This window comes from Temnothorax americanus, unplaced genomic scaffold, assembly GCF_048541705.1.
Source record: "Temnothorax americanus isolate GAGA-0224 unplaced genomic scaffold, ASM4854170v1 Scaffold39, whole genome shotgun sequence".
In the NCBI taxonomy this organism is placed as follows: Eukaryota; Metazoa; Arthropoda; class Insecta; order Hymenoptera; family Formicidae; genus Temnothorax; species Temnothorax americanus.
Genome location: NW_027509536.1, coordinates 1,537,601 through 1,557,000, shown reverse-complemented (window position 1 = coordinate 1,557,000; position 19,400 = coordinate 1,537,601). Strand labels below are relative to the sequence as shown.

Here is a 19,400-nt window from a genome sequence, read left to right as displayed (position 1 = left end):
ACGTCGGACCAAGCGTATGTCTAAACTACTCAGATTAATCGCGCGCGACTTCAAGTTTCGAAGCAGAAATTACTACAGTAACTATTTGCATGCATGTTATATGATAGTAATCAATCACAAGAATATCAGAGATGATAAAGGAGGCTGAATGTCTAGAAAACTAAATATATTACAATAACTAGACGTATAATGATTCAAGAGAGGGAATCAATTATTAAGTCACAGATTTCTAGACTTTCTTTTGCATTTTCTTGTGTAAAATGTAAATCAATATGTATTATAGATTCAAAATCATGATAAATAATAATACTCTTTAAAAAAGTTATTAAAAAAAAGGATTATCCAATAGTATCCATAATTAGGACTATGGAACCCGCATGTGTCAAAACCAATTAATTATGAAATTTTTATAATTTAACTGCTTAGTCATTGCTCTTTTTCTTTCGCCCGCATCTACGTTTTAAACTCGAATCTAATCCCGCGTTCGAACATTTTACGCAGAAATATGCGAGCAACATGCTACATTATAAAGTTCACGAAGCTCGAAAACAACAGGTTGCAGCGATAGGAACACGCACATATGCCAATGACATTAGTATCACAACAGTAGTTGGCCAGTAGTTAGAGTCGTTTCGCTACAACCCAGCTTCCAGAACCGACTATGTACAGTACCTAATATCAAAGTTAGGTTTTAGACAATAGCGCGTGGACCATGTCGAATAAAATTCCTGGCAACGTGATACACATTGTAATGATAATAAACTCTCTAAGTTCTAAAGTACCGGTCGCTAATCTTTACAATTAAATCGCAAAAATCTCTACTTATCATACATTAAAACAAATTACAACAGATATCAACTTAAAGAGTCTCAGACGGATTCCTTACATAAATACATCACTATATCGCGTGAAAAGCGAAGAAACGCGTGGTTTATATACAATGTAATATTATACATATATACACAAATATTTCTTGCAATACATATATATATCTGCATAAGTGCGTCTGGCTAATAATATTGTGCGAATTTGACAAATTTGCTACTCTTAATTTACTAAATATCAATTATTATAGCTTTATTAAAAATACAAAGTATTCGTTCACGTTAAAGTATGCTGTTAATAATGTGAAATATGAGAATACTCAGAAAGTAATGTCGATAATATCGGATGTTCCATTATTGGAACTCCCATCAAAGGGCTAATCCAATTTTCCGTGGTTCTTAATTTTTATCAAGTACTGTAACTAACCATAGGATATAGATACCCGGGTTCACAAGTCGATGATCAAATCGATGTCGATCATGATTTTTCGGACCGTTCGATTTGATAACGACTAGATTCTCTATTGATCTTTAAACAAAAATCGACACTGTATCAACGCTGTATTGATGTTACAATCAATGATAGATCAGCAAGATATCTTTTCGATATCATATCGATATCCAGTTGATATATATGAGTAATATCTAGTAGATATTCCATTGTAGGTATATGGTGTACTGTAAGGATTCATGCACAATGAGAAGAATAAGAAATAAGGAATATATAGGAATTCGTAGTCGCATCTTATTTCAAGAGTCTGTACTCAAATAAGATGCGACTACGAATTCCTATATATTCCTTATTTCTTATTCCTCTCATTGTGCATGAGCCCTAAAATTACAATTAAAAATTTAATTGCTTATGTGACACGTTTATTATTTGTAATATAGAATACACATATATATGTTATATATAATATAGAAGGCATTAGAAAACAAATAACTCTTACTAATTATATTTGACCACAAACTACTAAACATGCAATATATATATATATATATATATATATATATATATATATATCATAGAAAATATAAAATATATAAAAAAGAGAAACAAAAAATAATGTTATCAAAAACATAGAACTGGCCGTGCATTATAAATAAATGTCTTCTGTAAATCTTTTCTAAGGATATTTTTATATAGGTAAGGTAAGTATGAAATATGATATTGTGTGTGTGTGTGTGTGTGTGTAAATAATAATATGATATTAAAATACTAATTGTTTTCTTTGTTATCTTGTTTTAGGCGCTTCTTCTTATCCCTGCGAATGGTTGAAAATTTATCACACAAGTAATTTGCTACCTCCAATTTCCTCTTGTCTCTTTCCTTTGTATCAGGAGGTACTTTCTCCATATCCATCCTCTCATCCAGGAGAGCTAAATTAAAATAAATTATATACAGGTTAAAATATACAATTTATAATATATAGGATTTAAAGAACGTAATAAAATAGAGATAAGAAAATATTTCAGCTGTTGTAAAGAGTTTTACGACACATAGGATTTATTTCACACAACAAAACGGTTCATAGAAAATATACACAAAATTTACGCACTCTTTAAGTAATCCAACTTCTCGGGAGTACACATTGGTAAAGCATTGCAATTTTTTGATGTTTTAGCAGTTCGCTTTTCCATTTCACTTTTTGTCCATTCTATCTCGCTGATCGTTTTTATAAATCGAGAATCGTGATTTTTTCCGTCTGATAAATTTTTATTAGCTGCCAGAAATTGCTCTTTAGAGATCAATTTTATCTGTAAGAATAGAAACAAGCCTTATAAGAATAACATTTTGTGTGTGTGTGTGTCTTATTCCTCCATTTCCTGATTCATATGTATATAGCAAATCTGTGTAACATACCTTATTCGGTGGATGTGAGCACGAAGGATCTGATTCAGCAAAAGCATTTGGACGATAGTCATCATTGACTCCGTCATCTGTGTTTGAAGGTTCTTGCTGCACTTCTGACACATCTTGTGTTGCAACAATTGAAATGAGACAATTACTTGGCGGAGTGCTTTCAATTATCTCGACGTTATTTTCAAAAGGTGATAGCATCTGAAACAAATGTAAAAATCTCAAGGAAATAAAAATGAGAAAGATTTCTTATATATAATAAGAAGAGGTATTCTCNAANNANNCCCAAATAATGAAAAAATAGTTGTTTCCTAAAAAAAAGTTGTTTCCTATAATACTAACCATGCCTTGGTCTATATCTGGTGGATTACTATGTGTAATGTTCTTTACTGTATCTGTTGACAAAGTGGAAATCTCTTTTCTCAAGTTGTTTAATTGTACCTGAAGCTCGAAATTGAGATCGGATAAAAGTTTAATTTTTGTTATTAATTCCTCATTTTGCTGTTGAACATTGTTATATTTTTTCTTCCAATGCTCCTCATTTTGCAATGCATCTTTTTTTAATACTTCTATAATTTGCATATAATCCATATTTCTTTCATGTAGTTTCGTAACTTCTTCTTTTAACGCTTTGTGTACTTCAGATGAAACATATTCTTCTTCCTCGCCATCATCACTGTAGCTATTACTAGCTTCAGTTATGTCAGTTTTAGCCATCTTTTTATCCTTGCATAAATCAGTTTCTATTTCCTTAGCAATAAGTGTGCTTAAACTTTCATTGTTACAAGTTTCTATGCGCTGAGAATTACAGTTATTACTAGTATTGGGTACGATAGCTGTTAGATTATCAATACCACATTTCTGCAATAATACATTAACATTTCTCTGCTTTACACACTTCAATGTTTGCTTTGTAGAAACTCCCTTTACCTGTTACAAACAATCTCATTATTATATATATTACAGACAGAATTTACAGAAGGATTTTTTGTAAAAAATAATATGAAGAATTTATAAAAATTATATTACATTTTCTGTGTGTGAAATGGCGGTTTCCGAAGATGAAGCACACGTATTTGAAGTTGCTCTAACTCTTTCTGCTTTTAAAGATTTGTATAATTCATTCTGGGAGTCTTTAGATAGAATTAGTACATGAAACAATAACATTTAGTTTTAATATATATATATATATATATATATATATATATATATACACACACATCATATATACACACACATACATACATACATATATACATATATACATACATATAATTAAACAGCAGTATATAATTATAATAGCAATCTTATATATAATAATCCGTATTAATATAATTACTTGTACATACCTTTAATTCTAAGAATTATCGCTGAATAATAGCCAGCAATACGACGTCGATTACTTGTACTTTTTTTTATTTTGTCTACGTAAGCAATTTTTCCTTGCTTTTTCAACAAACTTTCAGGGGTACTAATGGGATTACTACTCCAAAAAACCTGCCGCCGAGAGTTCTCACAAACTTCTTCCGTTGTTGAATATTCTATAAAGGAAAACGGGACTTCCCCTGTCGATCCGTCGAAATCGTATTTAACGTGAGCCCACTTCATGTTAATATCACAAAAATTTGCACGTTGTAAAAGATTCAACAAGTATACAAGTGAAAAATACACGAAACTTTTACGCGGCAAAAGGCATAAACGCTGCTTTCACTCTGGTTAGCTTATTTTAGGTTATATAAGAATACCGCCAATTGTGCATCTGCCGATCATCTACCGATGATCATCGCACGATCGAAAGGCTTGTTTTGAACACGGATCTGATTGGTCACGGTGAAGCATAGAGGCCTGTGACCAATCACAGGCTGCTGTGCTTAGCGCGAGCAACCATAAAGGCCATCGCACATAATGGTGCGTCTCCACCTAAGTAGAGTAAGAACTCTCGAGAGCAAAAAGAAAGAGAGAGAGAGAGATACTCTCGAGAGTCTCTTTCTCTTTCTCTCTTTTTGCTCTCGAGAGTTCTTACTCGCAGGTGGACACGCACCTTAAAATTGCATAGGCTGCATAAGCATAGCATAAGACCACTGGACCAATGAGCATCCAGCATAAAGTCGCCATATTGATTTACATAAGATGCTCATTGGTCCAGCGGTCTCATGCTATGCTTATGCAGCCTATGCAATTTTGTGTGCGATGGCCTTAAGTGTCCGTTTAACGTAGTTAACGAGTTAAACGAGTCTCTCCCGAAATTTTCTTTTATACACAAGATCACTTTGCAAATAACACTCACGGTATTGTGCTGAGATAATTATTTGAAATAATGCCTAAAAGACCAAGAGAATATAAGCAATGGATGAAGGATCCTAACCCAAAAGAACCGAAGCAAACAAAACATTCAAGAAAAAAACGTCAACAGAAAATCGCTGAACAGGTATGGTTCTTCCTCATTTCTGTGATGTAAATAATAATCGATTTTTTACAGATTCAATAAAGCCTTGCTATTATCTGTAATAATTAAAAAATTATTAAATAAATTAGATTTATAAAAATTTATATTTTTTAAGGTTATTAGTGTAGAAAAATTAGCAATTCGTCATCTTACTTCCCTTTCTTTTATATTTATTGAACATCAATACTATGAACACTATATATTTTCTCAAGAGATTTTAAGTATATAATCAATTTAATTAAAGTCATTTAGCTGCACACACACACACACAGTACCTGCTGAATTTTTAATAAATACCTAAATAATGGCACTTATTATATTATACATGATAATATATGATTATGATTATGACATATGATTATTTAAGTACAGATAAAGTTATAGACAATTTTAATATTACTTTGTATTAACAGGGGCAAAATGCAGCTGTATGCCCACAAATAGGAGCTCAAGTTGTAAATATTGACTGTACTTCTGCCGAAAGTATATATTTATTGGAAACGTCTACTTGTGGTAACTCCCAAAGAAATAATGAAGAGCTCATCTTCAGTGAGGTAAAATTCTGGAGAAATCTTCACAAATTTTGTAATATATGTAGTTATTCATAGATATTTTCTGCATATATATAGATTTTGTAATAAAATAGTGTAATCTTTATTAAGCATTAAAAAATATATATTGCATAGAGAAAATCTTAACAAGAAAAAGTTAAGTTTTCCGAAATATCTTAACATTGCTTTCTATTTTTAGGAAATTAACAGAAATTCTACATCTTGTATTAATGGAATCCCGCAATCATGTTCTTTACTTGAAGATGTATGGAACGAGGTAAATAAACACTTAGATATTTATTATTATGAAAGAAATGCTAACTTTCCTCAAATAAAGTAATGACATTTACTTTTTAGTACTCAGCTATGTATACTCGGTAAAATAAATGTAATTTGTGTCGAATATTTTATCCTATTTTTGATATAATCACTTTCAATTTATTTGACTTGTATTTTGTGTAATAAGTATAGTATCTTGTTCCCCGCAGGATCAATGTGAAATTCATATACTTAATAACGAAGATGCTGTGGAAATTAATGAAAGTATTAATCAGAAGATTCGTCCAGACTTGAACATGCCTTTATGTGGTGAAGTCAGTACCACAAAATTTGAAGTTCTTCTTATGATCCTTAATTTTACGTTGAGACATGAAATTACAGACGTAGCTGTACAAGATCTTTTGAAGCTTATTAACTTCACTTTTCAAGAGAAAAAAATTGTTGAAACTGAACATTGTTTTCGAAGTATATTTAAAACTGAACTAAAGCCAGATTTTCATTTTTACTGTAGTAATTGTAACACTTACTTGGGAGAACATTCCATTCCCAAAGAAAAGAGATGCAGGCAAAACATTAAATGTCCTATGTGTAGTACAGACTGTAACATTTCCAAAATGAATAATGGACATTTCTTTATAACTTTTCCTATGGCAGAGCAAATAAGAACATTATTAGAGACAACTGAAAGTGTAATGGAATTGTTACAGTACAGAGATAAATGTCTAAATGAGAATGATATAACAGATACGTTCAGTGGAACAATCTATAGGGATTTATGTAAGAATGGGTCAATCTTGAGCAACAGAAATAACTTAAGTATAACTTTTAATACGGATGGATGCCCTGTTTTTAAATCTCGCAAAAATACATTATGGCCAATCCAATTTAGACTGAATGAATTTCCACCAAAAGAGCGGTTTGCATTAAAAAACACAATGATATGTGGACTTTGGTTTGGAGATAAAGATCCAGATATGATTCAATTTCTTTCCTCTTTTTTATGTGAAGCCAAAAAACTGTACTCTGAAGGAGTAAATTGGACATCTCCAACTAAAGTTCGCATCAACAGTAAAATTGTTATTTTAAACTGTGTTCTTGATTCCATAGCAAAGCCCCTAGTTCAACGAATAAAGCAATTTAATGGCTTATATGGATGTAGTTATTGTACTCATCCTGGTTACGGTTTAATGCCATCAGCTGATCCTGATACAAGTCCAATTACAGTTAAATATGCTATGGACGTAGGTGATAATTGTGTTATCAATATGCTTCAAGATAATAGTCTTACTTACACCGTGACGCGAATTGAAAATGCTACTAATATCACAAAAATATACGAGGTTGAAGATCGAACCAATTACGGTATCAGGGAAGATATGTTACAGGTTGAGCAAACTGGTATAGAATTTCGTGGAGTTAAAGGTGTTAGTCCCGTAGCAGTTCTTTTGAAATTTAACCTTGTTTATGGATTTGTATTAGATTATATGCATTGTGTCCTTTTAGGTGTAATCAAATTTGTCACTTGTCTGTGGTTAGATAGCACATCTCATAATGAAAAATATTATATAGGATTAAAACGTGATGATATTGATAATAGACTTTGGCAATAAGTCCACCTTCAAGTTTTCCAAGGCTTCCTAGATCACTTAAAGAACGTTCTTTTTGGAAAGCTAATGAATGGCGCGCGTGGCTTCTTTATTACAGCCTGCCATGCTTGAAAGATATTCTGCCTTTGAGATATTACAAACACCATTGTTTACTTGTTTCTGCTATTTATACTTTCCTTCGACACAAGATACCTATTTCTGATCTCGATAATGCCACTTGGAATCTAGTTCAATACGTAACAGATTTCCAAAAGCTGTATGGCCCTCAGAATATGACATTTAATGTACATTTGTTGCTGCATTTAGGTAAAACGGTGTTAATGTTTGGGCCATTATGGTGCTATTCTGCATTTTCATTTGAAAGTGGAAATGGATTTCTTCTAAAGCTTGTACAAGGAACGCGTGGCGTCCTAACTCAAATTACTCGCAAGTACACATACCTTCAGTCACTTTCTCGGTTACTTGGTAAATACGATATTAGTGATTCAACAATAAATTATTGTTCAACAATATTCAACTACCATTTACAAAAACATGTAACAAAACTTGATAATGTTACGTTGCTTGGAAAAGAAGTAGAAATTCCCCTTACTGTTGAGGAGAAAGAAGCTTTTATTGAGAAAGGAATACATATAACAAATTTATGTTATGAGAGAATGATAAAAGATCATGTCAAATATCATTCCCGATGTTATGCCAAACAAGGAAGTAAAACAATTGATCATATTGTTAAGTTAGATGATGACACGTATGCCTCTATTGAAAGAATTTTTGTCAGTTTTTTAAATGAACAAACACCATCAATCTTTGTTCTTTTGACTACAATTATTTTGGAAGATACAGAGTTTGTAGCATCATATCCTTTACGATGTAAAGTTTCTCATATAAAGTTATGCTCTTTTTACATGTTTGGAAGTTTAAAAATTTGCCCTGTACAGAGTATTATCCAGAAAGCTATCATGATAAATTGTACCGATACTGAATCTTACATTGCACAATTTCCTAATACTTTGAGGGTGACTGAAGATGTGTGTGTGTGTGTGTGTGTGTGTGTGTGTGTGTGTGTGTGTGTGTGTGTGTGTGTGTGTGTGCCAGAATAGCATAACAATTTCCATAATAAAATAATAATTTGTACTTAAATATATAAAATATTTTGTGATGTATGTATTAAAAAATATATATAAACATATTATCTATACTTATTTGTCTTCATTCTTCATATTTTTATTACATACAGAATATCCGATAATAAACATTATTACCGCTAGTGAAATATATGTATATAGAAAGATTATGATAATGTTATTATTGCATGAACGACAGATCTGCATAATATTTTGTCGATCACTTATCGACGTATAGTCGACATCTATAGAAGTATACATATCAATTTGATATATAGAAGATATCGTATAAGTGTCGATCAATTATTGGGGATTTAGTTGATGTGTAGTAGATATCATATTCAAGTCAAGTCGATATATGGAGAAGTTGATTCGACTTCAGTATGATATCAGTTGAATGATGACTAGATCGTCGACATCTACATAATATTTTCCAGATATTGCGATGAAATCTTGGAAATATCAAATTGATTATTGATTGCATATGATCTCAACTTGATTTCAATATGATATTCACCAGATTCTTCATCGACTTGTGAACCCGGGTATTCCTCGTCGTTTCATGTAATACAAGATTATGTACATTTAAATATTTCCATATGGTGTTAGAATATGAACGAATATAATTCAGACGAACACTAAAGCTTTTTATATAAGAATAATTAATAGCGAGCATTTGTTTTCCGTCGTTCAAGAACGTTTTTCCTTAGAACGCTGTTCACATCTTCAATTCAACTCTTCTTTCGTTTGTTATATCGTTTTTGTATTGAATTAGCTTATGAGTACTTGCCTACGATAATGCTCTTACTTTCAATATGACAACTCGGCACAATATCAAAAGTTTTAATTAGAAACGGAGATTTTATGCAGCCCACCTTAATTTCGCTCTAAACTTTCCTGATTCGTCAAACAATCCGCTAATTGCAAGTAGAATGTAAGAACATAACTCGGCATTGTATTTTTGCCAGGCGATCAAAAGCAGCCGACGTCGTTTTGCGTGAAATTTCACCGACGCGACGGGATGATGCCACACATTCGTGATAATTCTTTCCCGACACGCCTCTCTACACACCGACTAATTGGGAAATACTTCCGCAATCTTCCGGTAATTCAGGATTTCCAAGGATCACGGCGCTCCTTAATTAAGCCGTAACAATGACGGACGAGCGAACCGCCAAGCAATTCTCGATCGTTCAACCATAACCGCGTGTAACTTTGCTTCCCCCGTCGCTATATATATCCTTTTGTTTTCTTTTCTGTTACAATTTTTATGGACTTATCCCTCTTCATTCCCACCCATTCGTCTATATCTACTCTTCTTCTTTCTTTTATTATTAACATTCCATTCCGATCTTAAATTACTTATCAACGTTATATTTGGTAACAATAATGAATCTTTGTTGTTCCATGTCAACTCTTCACTTCACACAAGACTTCTTTTCCCGCTAAAAGTTTTTTTCATCTACTGACGCTATACATCGTTATCAGTATATGTTCATGCAAGTTCAAGGGAAAGATTCAGCTTTCAAACGCCAGCAGCGTGGATTCGTTCGCCCTCTGTGCTTTTCTAAATGCATATATACCTTTATACTTTCGTACTATTTCGCTGTCACGGCTAGATGTCCGCGACAGCTGACAACAAATATCCGATTGTGACGTTTCCGAGTTCCGACACGAGCTTACGAATTTGCCCAGGTGAAACCACTTCGTCATGTTCCCGTCTCGCACGAAAGCTCGCGCACGAAGATCGAACGATCTGCCCGATGAAGTTCGCGTAAAGGCGACAAAGCGCGGGATTGGGCAACGAAAGTGTGTCGAAGCGCGTCCCGAGATTCGGGTCACATTCCGGCGACCGACGCGACGCTTCCGATACAGAGAAACGTCAGCTCTGGCATCGCGACGTGTCGCGATCTTCAAAAATTTTCCATTTCACTCGCCGGTCTCTATTGTCGAGAAGTTTGGTCGACGCGACGTTGACATTTCGAGTCTCGCGCGATTGGCGTCTACGCGTTGTACGCTCGCTCGTTCTATCTCACGTGTTACATTTTTCTGAAAAATCTGACAGGGAGAACGAACATCTCTCTCAATATCGTTTCAATGCTTGCAGATATACTTGTATATATCACCGATTTTTCGAATCAATGATCAAACTTCGCAAATTTTACAGAGTGTCGCGTTGAATAATCTCAATAAAAGAAATATTCAAATTTAAACTTTGATTTCTAAATGAAAATTCTTTCTGTAAAAAGGAGATAATGCCTTTTTTAAGGCAACTACGTTAACTACGATCCGTTTGTTAAAAATTGAATGAAAGCAATTACTTGAAGACACTTAATTAAGCAGCGATTTAATATGTTCAACAATTTTAAACAATTTTTTTGAGAATTAGTACTGCACATAATTTTCTGTACAAATGCATAGAAAACGTGACGCGTTTTTTATTTTTGTGTCATATGGTAATATCTACAGAGAAGCAAAGAAATTTCCAATTCTCAATCTGTGAAATACAGAGCTCTTTGTCATTCGGCGGTAGAAATTATCTTCAATTAATTCAACGTGACCGGATACTCAAGCGTCGATTAATTCTGATCGTTCATTAAATAAACGAGCACGCGAGTGTCTGAAATTAAACGCAGGGTCGAAATCGCGTTCGACTAATTGTATCGTAAAATACGAGTGAAGGGGGGAAGCGACGCGAAACTTTTGATAATTTACGGAGGTGCGTCCGCACGCACAGTTCGGGTACGACATTCGCCATTTACGAGTCGCACAATTTACCCTCGTTCTACCCGCGCAATCATTAAAAATGCCGTGACGCTAAACGGCAAGGGGCCGCGCGAACGAGAAAACTCACGTAGAACGAAGAAAAGACTTTCACCTCCTCCTCAAGAAGTTTGCCGAGACGCCTGAGTAAACGCGAAGTAATTCAATTTGCCGGGGCTCACCGACTTTCCGTTCGTGTGACATGAGAAAAGTACGAACAAACATGCGTGGTATAGGCTGTAAAGTAAAGTAAAAGAACAATTCCGGCTCGCAATTTCGTCACGTAACGAAATTCTTGTACAATATATAATGGTGACTTTTGGTGCAATATATCTTACGCGACATTTCGGTAAAAGTGAAGACAAATTCAGTACTCGATAATAAATAATAAAGTCGTTAAAAGAGTGTGTAAAATGCGAAAATTAAAACCTTGTAACAACACAATTATTTTTTAAGAATCAAATTAACAGTCGTTATTTAAAAAAAAACAAGATTCTAATAAATAAATTATATATAAGTCGTCCATTCTTTAATGAGTTTATATAAACATTAATTTTGTTATTAGAAAATTTAATTATGGAAAATTAATGTTAAATCTATATGAAAATTAAAATCTTCGAGCAACAACATAATTATTTTTCAAAAATTCATTTAATAGTCATTATTTTTTAAAGATTTTCTGATAATAAAGCTTAAATTTGATAATTAATCTTATTTCTGATAAATTTTAATATTAAGTATAGTTATCAATTCTTTTCGCAAATTTATAACCATTAATTTTATTATTAAAAACTTAGTGTTACAGCTTTAATTATGAAGAATTAATAGTTAAATCTATAATATGAATTGTAATATATAATTTCAAGTGGACAGTTCAATTATGGAAATCGAAATCGTACGTTACATCAACAGCAAAAAGCACAAATCGCGGATGTAAAGACAATTCTAGAAAAATGCGAAAAATGATGCGTTCTCACTCTTTACAATGTACGGGGAGGAGGGGGGGGATCGATGTACCATCATGGACAGAGACGTCGTCATGTCAAATCGGCGATGAATTGGAACGACGACGGAAGCCGTCGTCGTGTCTGATTCACGGGCGATCGATCATGCCCTCGTATGATTATTCATGGGCATTCAAGTGCAAATCCCAACGAGGCCGTCGGCAGATAGGCACACAAACACCACACCGATGTCTGATTAATTGATGGTGAAGCTTCCGTCTTCCCTTCTTGTTCGGCAATTCCAGAAAACCGAAATGCGTCGCGAGAACTATCGACTCCGCTGCTGAGCTGTCGTCTTGTCGAAAATAAGGTTTTTCGACGTTTTCAGGCACACCTCGCCTATTCACGAAACGTATCCGGTTTTATCTCATCGATTAACAATGAAATTTGCGAGACAGGACCGAGTCGACCGAGTTGATTAATTTATTCATGATCGAGCGAGACATTTTCTCAACGTGAAAATAAACGTTTGATTTCCCATCGATCTAAATTTATTCGATTTCAAGTGCGTTTTGATATAATTAACGTAATGAAAGATTTAACGAATTTAATTTTTAAATACGTATGAGTTACATTACGCGCACAAGTTACACAATTTAGCACTTGTCTGCTCTACAATTTTTTTATATATCTATGATATTTGATAACTCTCTATTAATGTAATATATAATAAATCCAATAAATCCAAGAAAGGAGAGTATTGTATTGCATTGTCCAGAGTTAATCGCATAAAATGTGTCACCACAACCCCTATCGGAGAGATTCCCTAGTTCCTTATCGGATTCAATGGTCGACCGAGTCTACGCTCGTTTTTGCGCCTGTCTCTCATCGAACACTTTCAGAGAGATGACGTAGACACAATAGCCTGCCGCGTGTTAGGTTTCCGAGAGACGAAAAACGAAACGTGCAGATGTCGCAAAGAGAAGGAGTCGTGGTGTGTGCCGTGAGTGACGCAGAATCTGCTTCTTACCCCAGTTAAGCTTGGCCGTCGGCCAACCAGGACTACTGGCGTAGCGCTCGCGAAGCAAGACACCATTCGTCGTGCAATACGGGGCTCGTTATACGTGTTGTACTAATTATCTCGGTCTTTAGCATTATCAAAAACAACAAGAGCCGCTTGTTACCGGGCGAGCATCTAATTACGTATATACAGTTAGCGAAAAAGTTACGCCTGGACTTTCGTAAGCTTATTCCCTAAAATCAAAAGCGGAGAAATCTGTTTGCGCAATTATATAAGTTACATAAAAAAAAAGACCCATATTTCTGTTTCGTGATGATATTAACGGCGTTAAACATATTCCTGGTATCTCCTTAAAGCAGGATTATATCATATGACATTTGAATAAACCGAAGAATGAATACATATATATAGTATAAAGTAGATATATTATGCATTATGGATGTGAATATCAACCAACGTTTAGGCAAAATGAATGAATTAGAGCTTGAGAATTAACAGCAACGAATATGAATGAGAATGAGAACAGGCACATCGATTTTGAACCAGGATAGAAATTATTCTGATACATTTTTTCCGCAGCATCTTCGAACCGTTTGCCTCTCTTCGCTTTATTCGTCCGATTCCTGCCAGTCCCAGTCCCACAATGGACTCACCTTCCATCGTTCTTCCTCGACTTTCCTCCCACAGTCGCCCCGTAATGCAAAGCTAATCAATCGCTTGCATAAAACATTACCCGCCTTCGGTTTACCGACACCATCGCTACACCGTAGCACCCTTGCGGTGACGTTACGGCATAAATAATCATTCGCGCGCTTATCCCACAAAAGGAGTCTTATTGCTTGAGTGCCAATCATAAGCGTCGTCTGAGCGTCAAACAAATATCAGTTATTAAGACTAGCGCGAGATGACCGAAGGATAGAACTGTGAATAATACCTATGTAATCATAATCTACATAATTATTCCTGTAGATATTTATCTACTATATTTTTATAGATATTTACGCTAGTTATCAGAGTTCCATATATCACGTATTTAATATATACATATAACATGTCTTTCCTGAGGTTAGAAATTTGCGCAATCGGATTAGATTAGACGAGTGCGCCTTAAAATATATAAAGTTAATTTATTTCGAACAGAAAAATTCTATTATTTTTGTATTATTCGAAACGATGTCAACGACGCTGTAAATAAAGACCGCCTTTTTCAAGACGAGTCTGCTATATCTCTCCTTGCGGAAAAGACGCAACGTCTGCGAGATGCATTACGGCGAAACGCAGCTGTAATCGCGATCCTCGCGCGTGATGCTCGCGGCAAACAGTCAGTCGCGCATTAACTCAGGAAATTAAACGGGTTACCGGGGAACGACAGCAAAAGGCGGCCGCCAACTTGCTTCTCGCTTCGTTCGCAGTGCTCCTATATGTGCGCGGCACGCTTATGGTCGCTCGTGCACGGCTAATGCGAGAAAGACGACGACGACGACAACGACGACGAAACGAGGAAGACCGACGGTGTCGCAGCATTCTGTGTGCATAGTATACTGCAGACTACACAGTACGCGACGATATATTGACGAAGCTCACTGAACTACGGATAGGCGTTTACCACGGGTTTCGACAAGTTCGCACGCGAATTTGCGAGATGAGAAATTGGCTGATTGAGCCTCGAGTGTTCTAGCAAAAATTAATTGTAATGAGAAAAAAATTGCAATTTATTGTTTGCTTAGAAATAATTGAGTTTAAACGCACACATTGCACATTCTTGCTGCTGCTGATTTCTACGAGCACACTTCAGCGGACATATTTATATCTATCATTAGTATATAGTTTAACAGTAGCCTTCAACAATAGTTGAATTTATATAAAAATGTCAAGGAATAACTTTACAATTATAAAGAAAAATGTTAATTAGATTTGCAGAACCTTTAACAATATTATTTCTAGACGCAAAAAAATTTTATATAAATTCAGCTATTGTTGAAGACTACTGTTAAGCTATACTAATGATAGATTAAATATGCCCGCTGAAGTGCTCGTAGAAATCAGCAGCAAGAATGTGTGTGCATGTGTGTGTCTTCCAGAGAATGCATTTTAGACTCAATTATTTCTAAGCAAAAAATATAAATTGCAATTTTATTTACTAATAATCTTGTTGCTGGGTTCTCAAAAATGTTTTTCCATCTCCATTGTCCAGGTTTTATCTCGTTTTAAATTCTTAAAAATATTTGCAAAAATATGCAAGCTTGCTCTTTGACGGGCGCATTCAATGCAACAAACGAGTTTTGCATAAAAATTGATAGACGCAATTTCCTTCAATAGAAAATCAAGTAACAGAAATCAAATACTGGCTATCGCGTTACTCTCATCGCCGATGACTTATAATATGGTTCATAACTTTATTTCTGTAGTGCGTCAAAACAGACACGTTCAATCGAGCGAAGCGAAACGCGCAGGGAGAAAAAAATGTGGGACACGAAACGCGAAAGAAAATAAAACTTTTCACGGGCGACATCAGCCACGGGGCGCTGACACAACCGATGGACATTCGGCGTCGGCATAATAAAGGTTGATGTATTACGCGTGGAAATCCTAACCGATCCCAGGTCCAGCAAGGACGAATTTTGGTCGTTCGGGCTCGACGTTAAATCCCGGCGCATATCGATACCAGCAGACAGAGCCGTCGAGCCGCTACCGTTCGTTTCCGACTCGCTTATCGAGGCACGTATCGATCGTTTGCTCGGCCATTAGATATGGAAGTACCAAACTCGTATCTCTGCGAGTTTCCATGCGTGATGAAACATCCAATGATCTGTTCAAATCTAGACAATGTAAATAAATACGAATAAAAAACGATTAATTGAAATTATGAAAAAGTTCTGTTCAAGTTATATAAATGTTTTAAAGGCAAAATGAGCATATATTTTAGAAATATCTAAGGTTCGCGGCCTTCTGATACACGAGACATTAGCATTCCAGACATCGCCGCTGCTCATTGACGTCACGCATAGAACGCGCTCATGATTTACGAAGCCCTCGCCACCTACATACGAGGCGGTTACCCAATTCGAGTAAAGGCTTTGCGCATACGCGGCCCCAGGCAGTCACCTGGTTGAAGCGCAAAGGGTGGCTCCATCAAGGTGCTTGCACGGTGCATGTCAGGAATCGGACGATACCAAGGCTCTTTCTCACGAGGTAGCTTCTGCACTCTGATCATCCTTAGATCTCTTGCAGAGCTATGCGGTCTAATCACGTCTTCCATTTCTCACAAAGTGCTCGCGCGAGCTCAGATCGCAAGGGGATCAAATCTCGACTAAAAGCAGTCCGTATCAACGCGAAATAATCTCCACGGATGTCACGAGCAGAACCGTAAGGCAAACGAAATTCTGATGTTGATACCAATTATATCAACCATCGTCCTGCCAGTTGTACGATTTTAAAACAAGGCCACTTAGAATAAGCTCTTTCACGTCTCTTCCTCGTTTGACCTGACCAATTATGCATTATTACTATGATTAGCTTGGGCAGTTGTCGAAAGAGATATAACCGCGATTTTCATCGCTTCCACTGCACGCGCTGGAGTACTATCTATGCTTATTAGTTGACTGGTACGGCGCGATTGTCAATTGTGAAACGGTGCTGTATATAACACGCGATGTAACCCGCTTCGTCAAGTTAAAGCGCACGACCTAGATGCGAGCGCGAAATCAGGTCGTGGCTCGACGGTCGCGACTGCGCGCAAAAGAAATTTCACGCGCGACGCGAAAAATTTGGATGACGACTGACTAGGAGTAAAAAGAAGTATAAATTTTATTTTCGCGCATATGCGTCAACATATTTTAATCTAAACAGGAAAAGTCGTCCGTTGCCAACGCGATCAAACGGGAGACTTATATAGGCATGACGCGAATTTCGGTCATCAAAAGACAAAGACGCTTTTCAAGCGCGAGAGGCTTTGTTCTCTAAGTGGAAGCACTATACCGGTAGCGCTTAGAATAGAGAGTGCATCCCGCTGGCTTGCCGCCAGTTGTACATAAAACCCGGAACGCGCTAGATAAACCTAGCGTGTAATACCGAGAGAAAGATCAAGGCAAACGCGAACGGAGCTCCGTTCATCGCGCTTTTCTGACTGGAATGTATTAAGAATCGAGGGAAAAGGAGCGGTAGTAACCGACCAACCCCGACACCGTTAGCGAGTTGGCGATAGAGTGAATTCCAGAAGCGGTCAAAGCTCTGGCTCGAATGCAGAACTGAGCTGAATGACGAAGCGCCGGACACGATGGACAGAGGCGGAAGAAGAAATGCTTTGAGAGTTACTTCGCGCAGAGAGGGTAGGGCGACATGTCGGAGGAGAACGGCGAACTGAGAGGAAATTCCAATGGAACCTGGCGAAAGTGACAAAATTCTGCTACAATCTACACGGTGTGTAGCGCATAAAGAGTAGATAGGTTCTATCGCGAGTGCGCCAGACATGCTCCAAATTCACAAATTGTTAAGTGTATGTTAGCTGACTTTATCCCTGATACCACAAAACCTTTTCTCGTCGAAAGCGAGCGGTGACATCGATCGGGGTTTGTTCGCGATAATATTCACAGAATTTGACTAATCAAAGAAACTGAAATATCGCGTCTCGAAATATGGAGGAAAAATTTGCACATTTATTATTCACGATATCATAACAATTATAATATCACTCTATTCCGTATTTTCTTTCAATAAACAAGAACTAATAAAATTCTTTCGTTACTAACTCAATTGCGTTATTTTTTACCTGGATTAAAATTTCATTATTATTAAAACGCGTACTAAAAAAATTTTTACATATTTATTGAGTACAGTATATAACATTAGTATTTCGCAAGGTTATCACATATTTTAAATTTACAGCGTATATACTAAGTCTTTTATTGCATTTGGAAAGTTATGGATAGATATGCACGTGTTGTAATACATCACCCTTAGAAAATTCGTAGTACCCTCTATGGGCGCGCTTCTCACGTCGAACCTCGCCGTACCAAGAATACCCTGACTTATGATGGTCGCGTTTTTTCCGAGACCCCAACAGCAGCATCCTTATGCAACGACGTGCATCTTTTTGCATTTACGTTTGTTCCAAGGCGTATAGCGAGGAAGCCGGGGCCCATTATTCATAATGCTATATATCCGCGGTGTTTGCGCCATTAACAGCACGGTCTCCATCTTGAACCATTGCCAAACGCAAACCACCATCGCTCCTCAGTTATAACCGAGGCGTTTGGGAGACTTATTAAAACGATGTTGAACGAACTCTTAAAACACGCGCCAAATGCGCGCCCGTGTTTCTTCCGCGAGAGAAAGCAAGGAATCGATAAAGCCGCGGAGAAATCGAGCGGAAAATACGTTTCCCCCGCCTGTCTGTGCTCTCGCAATCTATATGCCCAAGTGATTTTCCGAAACTGTGCAACGTTCCTCCTTTTATACCTTCTTTGCATGATACGATAATACGAATGTACGCTATCGACAATTTGTAATCCGGTATTTCCGAATTGCGAGAGAAGCAAGCTGCTTACGTACCAGAATGTATTATGCAGTTTAGTAGAAATTTGACGTTTCGCTTTAAAGAAGGAAATCCGCAAAAAAAAATAACGCCAAAAAAAATCTGATAAAAAGCAAGAATAAAAAAACATTTTTATATTTTATTTTCACCAAAATATTGTTAACCGAACAACAAATTATAATCTAAAAATACTAAGCAAAAAACAAAGAGAATAATAACTAAAAGAAATCTATTTATCTATAGTATTTCCAGGGGCATGATAAACTCTGATAAACAGTGATCTGCCGTGCGCAAAATTAATATAGGCATCGGACATTAGATATATAGGCAGAAATCTATTGTAAGCTGAAGTGCCTGACTAACGGTGATTCTGGTAGGGGAGTGCCCATGAATTATGTCCTGTGGCCAATGCCAGTCATCTTACGACAGTAAATCGATCCTGAATTG

The 19,400-nt window shown here is 36.1% G+C and overlaps 3 protein-coding genes across 6 annotated transcripts in view; 1 reads left to right on the top strand and 2 right to left on the bottom strand.

The window, feature by feature from the left end:
* The window catches only part of Kuz (zinc-dependent metalloprotease kuz), a 121,712-nt gene that overhangs the window by 51,175 nt on the left and 51,137 nt on the right, over positions 1-19,400 (bottom strand). The gene's annotated exons all lie outside the window — the stretch shown is intronic.
* LOC143902260 (uncharacterized) lies at positions 1,737-9,232 on the bottom strand. The gene is made up of 7 exons (XM_077414999.1): positions 9,210-9,232; positions 4,035-4,250; positions 3,715-3,818; positions 3,028-3,615; positions 2,689-2,886; positions 2,384-2,582; positions 1,737-2,204 (listed from the first exon to the last, which is right to left on the bottom strand). Exons 4-7 carry the CDS (start codon positions 3,400-3,402, stop codon positions 2,044-2,046), a joined length of 933 nt encoding a protein of 310 aa, XP_077271125.1. The 5' UTR covers positions 3,403-3,615; positions 3,715-3,818; positions 4,035-4,250; positions 9,210-9,232; the 3' UTR covers positions 1,737-2,043.
* LOC143902261 (uncharacterized) lies at positions 4,949-6,495 on the top strand. 2 transcript variants are annotated; one of them, XM_077415001.1, is made up of 4 exons: positions 4,953-5,113; positions 5,545-5,685; positions 5,882-5,959; positions 6,171-6,495. In XM_077415001.1, the coding sequence occupies exons 2-4, from the start codon at positions 5,663-5,665 to the stop codon at positions 6,253-6,255; spliced, it is 186 nt and encodes a 61-aa protein (XP_077271127.1). In that variant the 5' UTR covers positions 4,953-5,113; positions 5,545-5,662; the 3' UTR covers positions 6,256-6,495. The 2 variants fall into 2 exon arrangements, with proteins under 2 accessions (XP_077271126.1, XP_077271127.1); XM_077415000.1 differs by lacking the exon at positions 6,171-6,495 and having other exon boundaries at positions 4,949-5,113; positions 5,882-6,022.